Below are 13,389 nucleotides of genomic sequence, written 5' to 3' on the forward strand. Positions count from 1 at the left end.
TGCAGATCTTGGCATTCTATTTATATCCCCCCAACCTTGAAACTTGTGAGATAGTTATTCAAAAGAAGAAGCAAATGCTAATCCTGAGTTTATTCAAGCAAGCAGAAACTGATAAAAAAAGTGAGATCAAATATTCAATATGTGTTCCAGCCCTGTACAACCTACTTTGTGTTCTTTCCAGGTCAACAGGGTCAAGAGCTGCAACTGGTTCAGAGACTCGAGAAGGCCTGCTAATGCCAGCACTGTTCACTGCTCTCACACGGAAGATGTAAGACCGTCCTTCATAAAGACCAGTCACGGGATACTTGCAGATTTTTACAGGTGCATCATTGCACTGGACCCAGTTCTCCAAACCTACTTCACATCTTGGAGTAGCAGAAGACAGCATTTATCAGTGTTGTTCCACAATCAAAATACACCATCCCACACACATCAAATCAGAATCACAAAAGCCACTGAACTGTACAACTTATTAATGAAAGCTGCACACTTTATATAATTTCTTCTGATCAGACAACCAGTGCTCACCTTGTTCATATTTATTCATTATGCAATTGTGAAGGTCATTTTTCTTGCATGGTTATGGGTTGTTTTTGTCCTTGTCAACTCACTCTGTTTCAATTTAGTTCTCTACCTTGCTGTATAAGGCACAAGTTATTCCACTTTTATTTTTTATATGTATCTCTACAGAACATGCTGAAATTGCAACTTTCACATAATCTTTTCTGTCTCACCCTTGTCATATTTTTAATCAAACAGGCTTTTCTCTCTGACAGTGGTTCAGTTACTTAGTGCAGGAGTCATCAAGAAGCACAGTGATGTCTGTGTACTGGCCCCACTGTGTGCCCACACATTTTTTCTCCTACTACCATAAACTTTAATGGAGAAGGCCGCCTTTTGCTATGACAGTACTGTGAAAAACAGGGTCATGATCAAAGGCTACTTCATGCTGCAGTATTCCAGGCAAAATGTCAAAAAGAACAGCTGGATAGATTACATACAAAACAGATGAAATGTTCCTATGATGTACACACTGCACAAATTCAATATAGCTGGCAGAGTCCTAAGTTTTTACATTAATTTCTTCATGCTGACTGCTATTCATAAACCAATATTTTCCAGCAATTCCCAGACAGTTGTCTCTGAACTACTCTAAATTACAGGGTAGCAAATAGCAATGAACTAAAAATGTTGCTTTTAAGTGCAGAATGTTGTACACTGTTAAATCATTTCAGTAATGTTTTTAGCTGACTGTCAGCTTCCAACAATAAAGGTCAGATATTCTACCCCAGCTGCAAGGGGCAACTATGCACTTCAGTGGAAGAAAGATGCAAAATAACAATTGGACTTCCCAATTCTGGGTTGCCTGCACTGAGCTGAAAGTGAGCAAAATGCAGAATAGACTGGAGGAAAGAAAGAAGTGCGATTCTGATTTAAACTATTGGCTCCCAAGAGCCTGTGCCTCAAGCCCCACTTATAACACAGTTATGGCGAAAATAAAAAGATAATATAATAATTCTTATATTCCAGCTTTTGCAGCATACAGATTATAAAGACTAAATCTAATTCAAGATATGCATAGTTTCTGACTCCTATAAATCAAATAGTGTCAGGGCATATTCTCTGGTTTAGCCACATCCAGGCTATTGAGCATTTTCATTGTCTGATAAAGAGTGCTTGCAAACAATTACTGGGAAAGGCTCCTGGTCATTGCTAGCTCCAAGACAGTGTCCAGGATCGCCCGTGAAAGTACTAGAAAATCAGAGCTAAAATCATGCCAGAAAACATTCTAGTAATTCAGCAAAGGAGGCAACTTACAATGCCTGGAGTCTGCAGAGAAATACAGCTAAAGATGATGAGTACATGGGAATACAATGGCATTTTTATTCTTCAGAATGTACATTGTTTTGACAATAAACAGAACTAAATATATCCCAGTGCTTACATACTTGTCAACAAAATATCCAATGACTGGGTTCTGAGAGGTTGTATTTGGTGGTTTCCAGGTAACGATAACATAGTCTCTGTTAGCATCATGGCATTTAACATCCATTGGAGCCCCTGGTGCTCCCGCGATCAATGCATCTGCATCTGGATCACAAATAAAAGTAAATCAGTTTTGATTGTGAAATCTACAACAAAGGCAAAAGGAAAAATTTTCAGTTGTTCTGCTAGCCTTTTATGTGAATGGAAGCCAAAAGTTTTGTCGTACTCTAATTCACTGCACTAATGAATCAGACTCATATCTCTCTCTCCGCATGGATAAAAATGTTCCAGAAAGAGTTTAAGAATCAAACCTGTATTACATTTCACAGGAATTAAAAGCCCTACTATCCCATGTGTTTTTTGATCTTTCCCACTGAGAGCTCTAGCTAAATGTGTAAGACCAAGGTAACAAACGTACAGCTGAGGAAAATAAATCTCTCAGGGAATTAAAATTTTTCAAACTCTTGATTCATTTCTAAGGCTGCTTTTTATATAAAATTTACAGTACCAACAGGCCAAAGTAATGAATGTCCCTGTACACATGAAAAGGGAAAAGAATAGGTAAGACAAAGGTCAACAAAGGGCACTACAGACTCCAGAGTACCGAGCTCAAGGCCAAGATTCTGTGTGTGTGAATGCATCAGACTAAGTGCAAAATGGACCACTGCAGTACTTGAAATTAACTCATCAGAATGAGAATGAGAATAAACTCTAGGAAAATTATTATGAATTAGTGAAGGTTTTTTCACTTGGGTAGTTTCTTTTTTAGAAGTTAAATGCAACTAGAAATCTTTTGCATATTGTTTCCAGAGAGATCAGGGTGGCTTATTAAGGACATATCGCAAAGCTGATGAAACCCACAGGCTAGTCCTGTGAGGAAGATGGATCTCTGTCACTCAAAAAAGCATTCAAGCATTTCCACTCTGCACAAATTGGCTGGAAGACACTTCTGCAGGTGTGTTTCCAAGACCAGCCCAGATCTCCATGGATTTAAAATTACTGCAGCTCCAACAGCTTCAGCATGTCTGCACCAGTTTGCCACACCCAAGCATGTGGTCAAATGTATTTAAGAGAATGAAAGCACTGCTCAGCCAGTTATATTCATCATTCAATTAAAAAAAAGAAAAGAAAGAAAGAAAGAAAGAAAGAAAGAAAGAAAGAAAGAAAGAAAGAAAGAAAGAAAGAAAGAAAGAAAGAAAGAAAGAAAGAAAGAAAGAAAGAAAGAAAGAAAGAAAGAAAGAAAGAAAGAAAGAAAGAAAGAAAGAAAGAAAGAAAGAAAGAAAGAAAGAAAGAAAGAAAGAAAGAAAGAAAGAAAGAAAGAAAGAAAGAAAGAAAGAAAGAAGGAGAGAAAGAAGGAGAGAAAGAAGGAGAGAAAGAAGGAGAGAAAGAAAGAAAGAAAGAAAGAAAGAAAGAAAGAAAGAAAGAAAGAAAGAAAGAAAGAAAGAAAGAAAGAAAGAAAGAAAGAAAGAAAGAAAGAAAGAAAGAAAGAAAGAAAGAAAGAAAGAAAGAAAGAAAGAAAGAAAGAAAGAAAGAAAGAAAGAAAGGAGAGAAAAGGAAAAACAGCTTTGTACAGATGTACATGTGGGAGCTCATTCTCTCTTCATTGAGAGTTGTGTATGCAAATGCAAGGGCAAATTCTGACCTTTATTCTATTTTAACACATTTCTCTTCCTTTTAGCTATGTCTCTTGTGAAAACTGTATTTCTTCAACGAGCTAATTTCTTACTTTGCTTCTTTTTCTGATTATTAAGCTGTGTGGCTGGTATGTCAGTGAGAATTTTTTTTTCTCCTGTGTCTCCACCTAAGGCCAGGCACAGAATTCGAGTATGCCCAACAAGGCTTGTTCCCAGTTGGTAATGTAGATAAAACAATTACATTGCAGACTGTTAGCATGCAAAGATGTTTCTTTCCTATTGGGAAAAGAGAAAGTAAAGAAAGATATATGCCGTTTCTTTATAAGAATGGTGTACCTTGTTCTCCTTCTTCTTGAAGCTCTCACTTATGTAGAACAACTGTATTTTTTCTAGCACAGGCTAGTATATAAATCAAATTACTGTTAAATACCACCATGCCACCTTTCTTTCTGCTTCATTTATTGCATAGGTTTTTTTTTAATGAAACTGCTCTTTCTACTGCTATTTTAAATTTCTCCAAGAAGGGGGTGAAAACCTTACCTCTGACAAACAGGAATGCACTACATTCATTCACTCCACCTTTTGTAACCATCCGCAGGGTGTATAAACCTTCATCATCTTTGTTCAGATGAGTGAAGGACAGAGCTGCCTGGCCTTCTCCAAAATACAGCTTTGTCCACTTGGAGTCCGTTATCAGAACATCTGGAACAGGAGATCAACATTAGCACACTGTCCAGAACAATGTCTTAGTGTAACTCTGTGCTAATCAAAGGTATGAACTACACCAGCTTTATAGAAGTTCTATTTAGAGGGACAGTGCTTTGATGCCATGAAAACTCCACATAAAGTGAGCTTTGACTCCCTAAGCATATTTCTTTAATGAATTTGCATATATAAAGTCACAGACTATCCTACGCAGTGCAAACTTCTCAACTTTCATCACTGTTGTTTTGAATGTGCTGACAGAGAAAAATATTACAAAACACTATATTTTGGGGGAAAAAAATACAAAAACCTGCCATACTCTGTAATAAATGTAGGGTGGAACTTTGTTTCATTATTAATAAGTTTTGTAACCTGTTCAGGTCAAATGTCAGATTACTCAATTTCTTTCTCCAAGTTTAAAAATGAGATTTCTGTTTAATCTGGGCTGAATTTAAATCCTCAAGGTATGTCTGTTCAGCAGTGAATGAAATTAAATTTGAATTTCTCGTAGGTGAGAGGTGGTGACCCATGATTAATGCAAATTAATCTGATTGCCTAGTGAAACCTGAGCAAAAGAACGAGCAGGATATTTTATGCTAGCCAAGGGACTTTCTTCACCTCAACTTTTTAAATAATTGATTGGATTATTTTTTATTTCTAACTCCCTAAGTCCTATTGCATATTAATTTATTCTAATCAATTCAGCAGAATTACATTTAAAGGAAATGAATATCTATAAATGTTTATTATTCTATTGCTTAAATACACGTTGGTGCAGACACTCAGATGATTGCTAAGGCATTCATTTTTCCAGCTACCAGTTGAACTACATGGAAAAGCATAAAAAATAACACATGGAGATAATAAAACATGCTACTAAAACTTACAATAAATTACGTGATCATCTAAGCACACAGCTTCTTAGAGAGAAGAATATAAAGTAAATGCAGTCACATTTATTCCCATGAAATCCTTAATCATGAGATCCTTGCCTAGACAATCTGCCTGTCCCTTTCTGTCATGTCACAATGGAACTGACACTTTATGCAGAGAGATGTGACATACTTTAAATGAAATCAGAAAGCATCTCCACCTAGAATCTTTAACCAGTGCCTGAGTTCTGTGGAAAATCCTTAAGAGAGAAATGAAGTTGAGCCACCAGCACCTCTGAATAAAAGGTCACTTATATACATTCCAAGCTGAGAGGAATGGCAGACACTCCAGAATTAATATATACAAACTGCAAGCAAGCCTGTGTTGCCTGGTAAGGCCAGAATTATCCATTCCCACTGCTCATGTGTACCTTACACCAGAATTCATGGAAATAGGTGTGTTTGGTAAGAGCAGAAAAACTTTCCTTCACAGAAGGCCAAAGACGCACCAAATCCTTTAAGAAAGCAAGAGGTCTCTTTTTAATGCAGCCTGGATGGTTGGCATGAGAAGCCACAAAAAAGAATAAATTTCAGAGGCCACAAAAGTATTCTCTAGTTTTACTGGGGAAGGTATTTATGCACTCGTGATCACAATAATATTACAATACTAAAGCCTCCCAGTTGTGATCAAATCTCCAGTACATTGACACGTTACACTCCGTGATTTCTACCAAGACTTATTGAGAGTAACCCTCAGAGTCAGTATGAGTAAGTCTTCACTTGCTGCTGTCAGTATAAGAGACATTTTTCCTAAAACACTGTACAGAGGGGAAATTATATAGATTGAAGTTTATCTTCATCAGGCATTTTGATCTCCTGTAACATCAGCTCAGTTGTGCACTCTGTGATTTTTTCCTTTGAATTAAATTTTATATTCTCTATTACAGTATAAATAACTGCAGAATGCTGGTGCATATCACTTCATAATGTTTATGTTACACCAGAGATCAATATCAGAAAGCTCTAGTTACCAGCTGATTAAGATTGGATATACATTTCAGAAGTATTGTCTTGATTTAGTTCTTTCAGCATCTTAGATTGTTCTAAGTGGACCATGAATTGTAAACGTCATATTCATCTTTGCTGAATCCCAAACCACATTAGAGGATTTGATTCAGTTGACTTATATGCCCCTAGGAGTCTAGTAGACAGCCTCAATAAGCTTCACTCATGTGAAGCTTATTAATACTGGATAAACACATATTTCTCTTGTGTATAATTATTAGAAATAAATCATACACATCCTTCTCAGTGATTCCATTGTTATTATTTGGTTAATATAAACTGAAAAATCGTAGGAAAAATGAAGTTTGTCTTAATAAAATAGTAGAATTAAATATTATCTCAAAAAAATCCCACAACATTGAAAGCACATAATGGTCTACGTATTAATAACATTCTCATCATTTATATTTATGCCTTGCCTCCAGATCTCATGAGATTCCACATGGGGAATTGTAGCACACAGCAAAGGTTCATATCTCATGAATTTCTGCTGTATTTGGGAACAAGTTCTGCCAGTTGATACAGCTTTACACCTCTTGGAAATAATGTGATTCATCTACATATCCATTACATATCAAAAGCGAATTATGTTGGCATCATTTAGTATTAATCTGAAAGGTTCATAACCTGTTGCTCCACAGAGCAAGAACGATGCATGATGGGTGAAAACTAGAACAATATGGCGCACTCATGTGAGGAAGTGACTTTAGGTTTCCACCTAGTCAGTAAATATTTTAACCATTACCTTATTAGATAATACGAGATTACCTCCTTTGCTGTAAATATGTGCTCAAGAAAAGGTGCACCACGTCACTGTTTAAAGAGAGATTAAGTCCATAAATTCTTACTAGGGATGCTTATTTGCTTTATTATGAAATTAAACTTCTGAATTTCACATTCTAAACTGATCAGTGTTTTCTCAAGCATTTTCCAGGTGGCTTCTATTCAATATGTATACTTACCATCTCTATACCATTCGGCACGAGGACGTAGTCTTTTCAGCTCTGGGGTGACCAACACAGAACACTTAAGGGTCAGTGTTTCACCTTCAGTTGCAAAGGTAACTCCAAATTTCTCCAGAAATTGGACATCAAAGTGTGTGAAGCAAACATCATATGACAGTGGCACTGTACATGAGAAAATGAAAACATTCTTATTAAATTGTAGTTGGCACAAGCAGATCACTGTCTAATCTGAATAGAAAATGGAACTCTCTATTATACTATATTATGATTAAGAGACGCTAATGAGAAAGAAAAGTGTCTGGACAGCTTGTATTGCTACCTGAAGAAACAAGTTACATTTAATTTTCTCATATGTAAAACATTATCATGGCTTTTAATAATGATAAGGGTATAAAACTACTTAAGCAAAGATTTTATAAATTGCTTACAGTGGAAGGGCATTATCCCAGCTGGGTGAGGCTCTTCACTCTCTCTGAACCCTGTAAAACACACAATAAAGATTCAACACCACTAACATGATAATTATTTCTTATTTTAATCATAAATTAGGACTTACTTCTCACAACCACAGCACAATTAGTTGATGCCTGTCCATGGATATTTGTTGCGACAGCTGAGTAGGTAGCAGAGTCATCAAAATCAGCTCTGAGAAGGGAAAAGATGGAAATAAATAACTCGGTGTAAATACAAATGTTCTGAATGATCAGTATTACAAACCAAGCTGTGCTAACACTGAGAAAAGCCCTTCACTCACACTAAGCAGTATAAGAAGTTGATGAAAGACAATTAAAAAGCTGGTACTATTTTTGCTACAGTTTTATCATGGATTAATGTGCAGGTTTCATGAAACAGAGCAAACTGGAGATGACCTTTAGAGAATTATCTAAAGAAGAGAGTTGGAATATACGAATCTGGCTATTCTTTTTCACTATGTAACTTTGCTCTTTAATCTGTCTTGCCCTTCTGCCACGTATTTTTAGAAAGATACATGGAAGAAAAGGATGTGATGCTTGCAGAAGTACACTGCCCTACAGCGATTCCTAGAAAGTACGTACTGGGTTTTATGCCTCTCTCATAGCTCCCAGGAAATGCAAACAAACAAAACAAACAAAAAATGAACAAGGAATCTGACTTAAATTGTGGCATAAATATTTTCATTTGATTTATTTTTTTAGTGACAAAAATTATCTATTATGTAAGGAGAATATAAGGGAAAGCAAATTAAAAAAAAAATAAATTACTTCCTGGCAAATAGTGCCCAGTGATGGAATGTCTCACCTACCACATCGTTCATTGAAGGAGAATTTACACGAGCAGATATATGGCCAAGTATGATACAAGTCCAAACCTTTTTCTATTAAAGATGTGCTCAACTACAAGAAATATTACTTCAGTGGGCATGACATAAAGTTGAAATAAAGGAAAGAAAACTAATTCTTTATTTGACGCGCATTTTTGTGCAATTACTTTAATTTGCAGTTGAAGGTTGTAGTGAGCTGGGGGTTGGCCTCTTCTCTCGTATAATCAGTGATAGAACTAGAGGGAATGGTTTTAAGCTGTGTTAGGGGAGATTCAGGCTGGACATTAGGAAATATCACTTTTCAGAAAGAGTAGTCAGGCATTGGAATGCACTGCCCAGGGAGGTGGTGGAGTCACCGACCATGGGAGTGTTCAAGAAACGCTTGGATGTGGTGCTGAGGAATATGATTTAGCCTGGAAGTATTGGTAATGGTTGGACTAGATGATCTTCTAGGTCTTTTCCAACCTTGATAGTTCTGAGAATTCTATGAAAGTAAATTTATCTGTGTCTAATAAACATAAAGAAAACTGACTAGAAGCATTAAAAATATTTTGGACTCTTTTTTGTTAAAATGCAGATTTAGAATGAAATTTCCTCAAAAAAGAATATTTAGTGTGGAGGAAGAAACAATTTTGAATAAGTTGAAATATTTCATTTTAATATTTCATAGAATCATACATTGAAAAGGGTTGAAAAGGACCACACTGATCATCTAGTTTCAATCCCCCTGCTATGTGCAGGGCTGCCAACCACCAGACCAGGCTGCCCAGAGCCACATCCAGGCTGCCCAGAGCCACATCCAGCCTGGCCTTGAATGCCTCCAGGGATGGGGCACCCACAGCCTCCTTAGGTAAACTGTTTCAGGGCGTCACCACCCTCTGAGCGAAAAACTTCCTCCTAATATCTAACCTAAACCTCCTTTTTATCTGTTCAAAACCATTCCCCCGTGTCTTATTACTATCCACTCTTATAAACAGTCATAATCATTTCAGAATGAACATTTCATTTTAAAAAGATATTTCAGAATTTACACCTGCTTTATTTTCAGAAACATACTAAATACTTTAACATGAAATATTCTCATATATTGGTTTTGCATAAATAAAGATTCTAATTTGGCCCAAGTTGATATCTTCCTTTGAGCTCTTTTCATTTAAAAATATGATTATGTCAAAGAAAATTGACACTTCTTTCCTATTTCTTGGAATTTCTATTATGTTTAGCCATCAGTTAATCAGAGCACTGTCTGAAACACATATAATTGAATTCTGCTTCTGTGTATTCCAATGCATTTAATGGAGATCCTTCAGGAATTTCCAGTGATTATATTTAATGTTCTACACGTGTACACTTAGTTTCCTCTAAGAAGAATGAATTTGTATATTCCTGGTAACTGCCAGATTAAAGGGATGAAATTATGGCTGTGCTTGTCTTCTAAGAATTCTTGTATCCCAGGTGTGAAAGAAGAAAAAATACGTAAAGGTGTTTAAAGTAAATTGGATAAGGGAATGCCAGTCTGGGGCCATGTAGTACTTGAGACAGACATATCAGACTCCTTTTTTTCAGCTCTTACATATATTCTGGGTAGTGTCAGTAAAAAATGATACTATCTGTACTGTGATGCCTAAAATACAGCTTGATGGAAGCTCTATTAAATTGTGATCTAACTCTTCAAACGAACAGGAGTAACAGCTCCTCCTAGAGGCAAATCTTCAGCACACAATCCACAAAACAACATGGCATGCTACCAAGTCGATCGTACATTTAATTATCAGAGCCAGAGGACTAACTCTTAAGATTAACCCACTTAGAGTATGAAGCCCATTATTGCTCTACTACATTCTGGACAGGAAAAGTAAGCCTGAAAAGCACTAGAGAAGAATTGAAATACTAGGTTAAATGTAATTTAATATTTCAGAGTTTTCTGGAATTATTTTTAAAATGTCAATGTCTGTTCACCAATCTAAATAAATTTTAACTGATTCTGAACTTACTTGAAAGCTGTTGGAGTTGGTGACATTAACTTCTAAATAACACAAATGCTTTTTCTTTAGTATCCCAGTTTCAGTGTATTAACATTTGTGTTATGTCAAAAGTAAGTTAAAACTTCAGTACAGGTTTTTTGGGTTTTTTTTCCGAAATCATGGTCCAATGTCTCTGTACTGAAATGCACATAACTTACACACTATTATTCTCAGCTCTGTATGTTACCTTGCCATAATGAAACAAGGTAGAGGAAAGAGGATATAATCATAAAAGTCTCCAGAACAGACAAAAGAATCACAGAAGGATTGTTTCTTTAGCCCAACCAGCTCAATGTATTAAAGGACCTATCTGACAGAATAGTCTGGATTAGTGATGGTGTGAGAACTAACTTTATAAAAAGACTGAGCACGTTTCTTTTTTACAGTGTCTTTTCTTTTATGATGAGGAACAAGATCCTTGTTGTTACTATGAACATACAGATAATAAGTCCTCAGTCCAGACATTTTAAGAGATCCTACAAATTCTGTCCATTTTCTGGAGGTCACTGCTGTAAAACCATTTTATAGTTCTTTGCCATAACCTCTAACTTAACTCAGCAGGGGATAAATCAAACCATCTTAGATAGCCTAACACTCAGTGGCCTGCCTTTAAGCTGATGTTGGAGGTGTACTGTGTCCGGTTCTAGGTTCCCCAGTACAAAAAAGACAGGGATCTTTGGAAAGAGTCCAGTGGAGGGCCACAAAGATGGAAAAGGGCCTGGAGCATCTCCCCTGTGAAGAAAGTCTGAGTGAACTGGGTCTGTTTAGCCTTGAGAAAAGAAGACTGAGAGGGATCTGGTCCAGGTCTATAAATATTTGAGGTGTGGTGGGCAAAGTGGTGAGGCCAGAATCTTTTCAGCAGTGTGTGGAGACAGGACAAGGGGAAACAGCCAGAAACTGGAGCATAGGAAGTTCTGCGCGGATGTGCGCAAGAACTTTATGATGAGGGTGAAGGAGCACTGGAACAGGCTGCCCAGAGGGGTTGTGGAGTCTTTTTCTCTGGAGATATTCAAGACCCGCCTGGACGTCTACCTTTGCGACCTGGTGTAGGGAACCTGCTTTGCCAGGGGGGTTGTACTCAAAGATCTCTGGAGGTCCCTTTCAACCCCTATGGTTCTGTGATTCTTTATGGGATTAGTGGGTTACCACTACACAGCACATTCACTAAATGCACACTAAAAGAAGTTGAACAGGGTGGCAAGGTACATCAAGTTCTAATTCTCCTTTGGTGCCAGATAATATTCAGACTGAGGATTACCTTGGAAACTACTTCCTTTTCTGTGAATATAAAAAATAAATTTCCTAGATGCACTGTAAAGTGCACTGAGTCAAGACCATTTATAAAGGATATTAGAAGTACCCAGGAGAGGAGGTGTAGTCCATCCACCAGTTTTCCTCGCCTCACGATGGAGAATGTATTTTCCAACCTTTACAAAGGTCAGAAAAAATATGCATAGAGTACATTTAGAGGGTGTGAGGGCACCTCACACATGTTCCAAGGTACTAATAATTTTTGTGAAAATTAAATTGCCCTCAATCCACATGAGGTTCTGCAGCTCTTATGCTTGTGTGGGGAATATTTCCCAGGCAGACACTTCTGTTTAAAATGCTTATATTCATCCATCTGCCTCGTGTAGATTTAAATCCGGGGGTTGAGACTAAGATAATATTTTTGCCTGAATTAGAGCACGATTCAGTGCATGTCAAGAGCAGGAAGCATAATATAGTAAATTTCAAGAGTTAAAATTGCCTCCTTGAATTCAAATGACAAAATGTTTGGTGTTACGTCTATATGACACCAAAATGTGGAAACACTTTGCAGGATCACCATCTTATAGTCTGATTCTCTAGATGGACTGAACCTGATAGATTCTTTCTGATTAGTTGGTTTTTGTTCTTACTGAATAGGGGACCTCTGTTTTGAGTTTGATGTTGCCTCGTGCCCATCTCATTGGCTTCCAGCTATTGCAGTTTATAGGGGACAGTGACTGGCAGGTCAGAAAATTGCAGATAATTTCATTTGGGGGATGCTGTTTGCATTTCTGCAAAGAAAAAAGAACAGGAGCACACCATACCTGCTGACTATACACGCACACTGGCAGTGCATACCTGCAAAACACCAGGACCTGCAGCCTATCACCACACAACCAATTATATGCAGCCCCAAGGCTCTGTCGCCTGAACTGGAGAAGTGCCTTTGGTGCAGTGCCTGTACTCTGTCCTGCTTCCACCCACAGCAGGAGCAAGGGCAAGCCTCATTCCAGCTTAAATCATTTCAAGCCTTTTGTTCCTAATCAAACTAAAATAGCACTGTACTGACTGCACAGTGTCATTTGTTAAATGAGAATAGTTAGAAAAGAAGGTTGGTTCAATTTTTAAGCTTTTTTTTTTTTCTTTTTTAAAGCAATGCTGATGACGCTTAGGAGCTGAGTGCTCGATTAGGGGCTAGCTCTGCCTTCTGGCAGTAGGTATTACACTGCACTCTGCTGGCTTTGCCACACATTTTCTCTGTCTTCTCACAAACCCTTTCTTGCTGCAATTAGAAGCATTTTTAAGCAGTGACTTACTGAAACAGGAAAGGGAGACAGCACTAATAAAATATAAAATACTGCCAAACTTTGAGCATTGTACAAGTGGCAGTGTGCAAATGCACCACACTGACAGAGCTCTGGAAAATCAGACTTCCTTTTCTGATTATTTCTCATCTGTTCATCCACCTGCTCATTGCAGGGCTTTTGGAATACTAGGAGCATGCTGCTGTCCTCTCTATACCCCTGTCACCATAACAGAATACATAGTATAGCCCTTCATGGTTGTGTAAGGTCAAGTGATTCACTG

At 37.4% G+C, this 13,389-nt stretch overlaps 1 protein-coding gene across 2 annotated transcripts in view; it reads right to left on the bottom strand.

Moving 5' to 3' along the window:
- Nucleotides 1-13,389, bottom strand: part of MYOM2 (myomesin 2) — a 72,408-nt gene that overhangs the window by 43,592 nt on the left and 15,427 nt on the right. For both annotated transcript variants that reach the window (XM_015859344.2, XM_015859343.2), the window contains exons 7-12: nucleotides 7,784-7,872; nucleotides 7,656-7,706; nucleotides 7,225-7,389; nucleotides 4,161-4,322; nucleotides 1,950-2,091; nucleotides 166-365 (exon numbers count right to left, since the gene is read on the bottom strand). In XM_015859344.2, the coding sequence (XP_015714830.2) occupies nucleotides 166-365; nucleotides 1,950-2,091; nucleotides 4,161-4,322; nucleotides 7,225-7,389; nucleotides 7,656-7,706; nucleotides 7,784-7,872 (809 nt within the window). The remainder of the gene's footprint in view (nucleotides 1-165; nucleotides 366-1,949; nucleotides 2,092-4,160; nucleotides 4,323-7,224; nucleotides 7,390-7,655; nucleotides 7,707-7,783; nucleotides 7,873-13,389) is intronic.

The sequence above is a fragment of the Coturnix japonica genome, chromosome 3, assembly GCF_054131305.1.
Source record: "Coturnix japonica strain WE chromosome 3, WE-NBRP24, whole genome shotgun sequence".
Classification (NCBI taxonomy): Eukaryota; Metazoa; Chordata; class Aves; order Galliformes; family Phasianidae; genus Coturnix; species Coturnix japonica.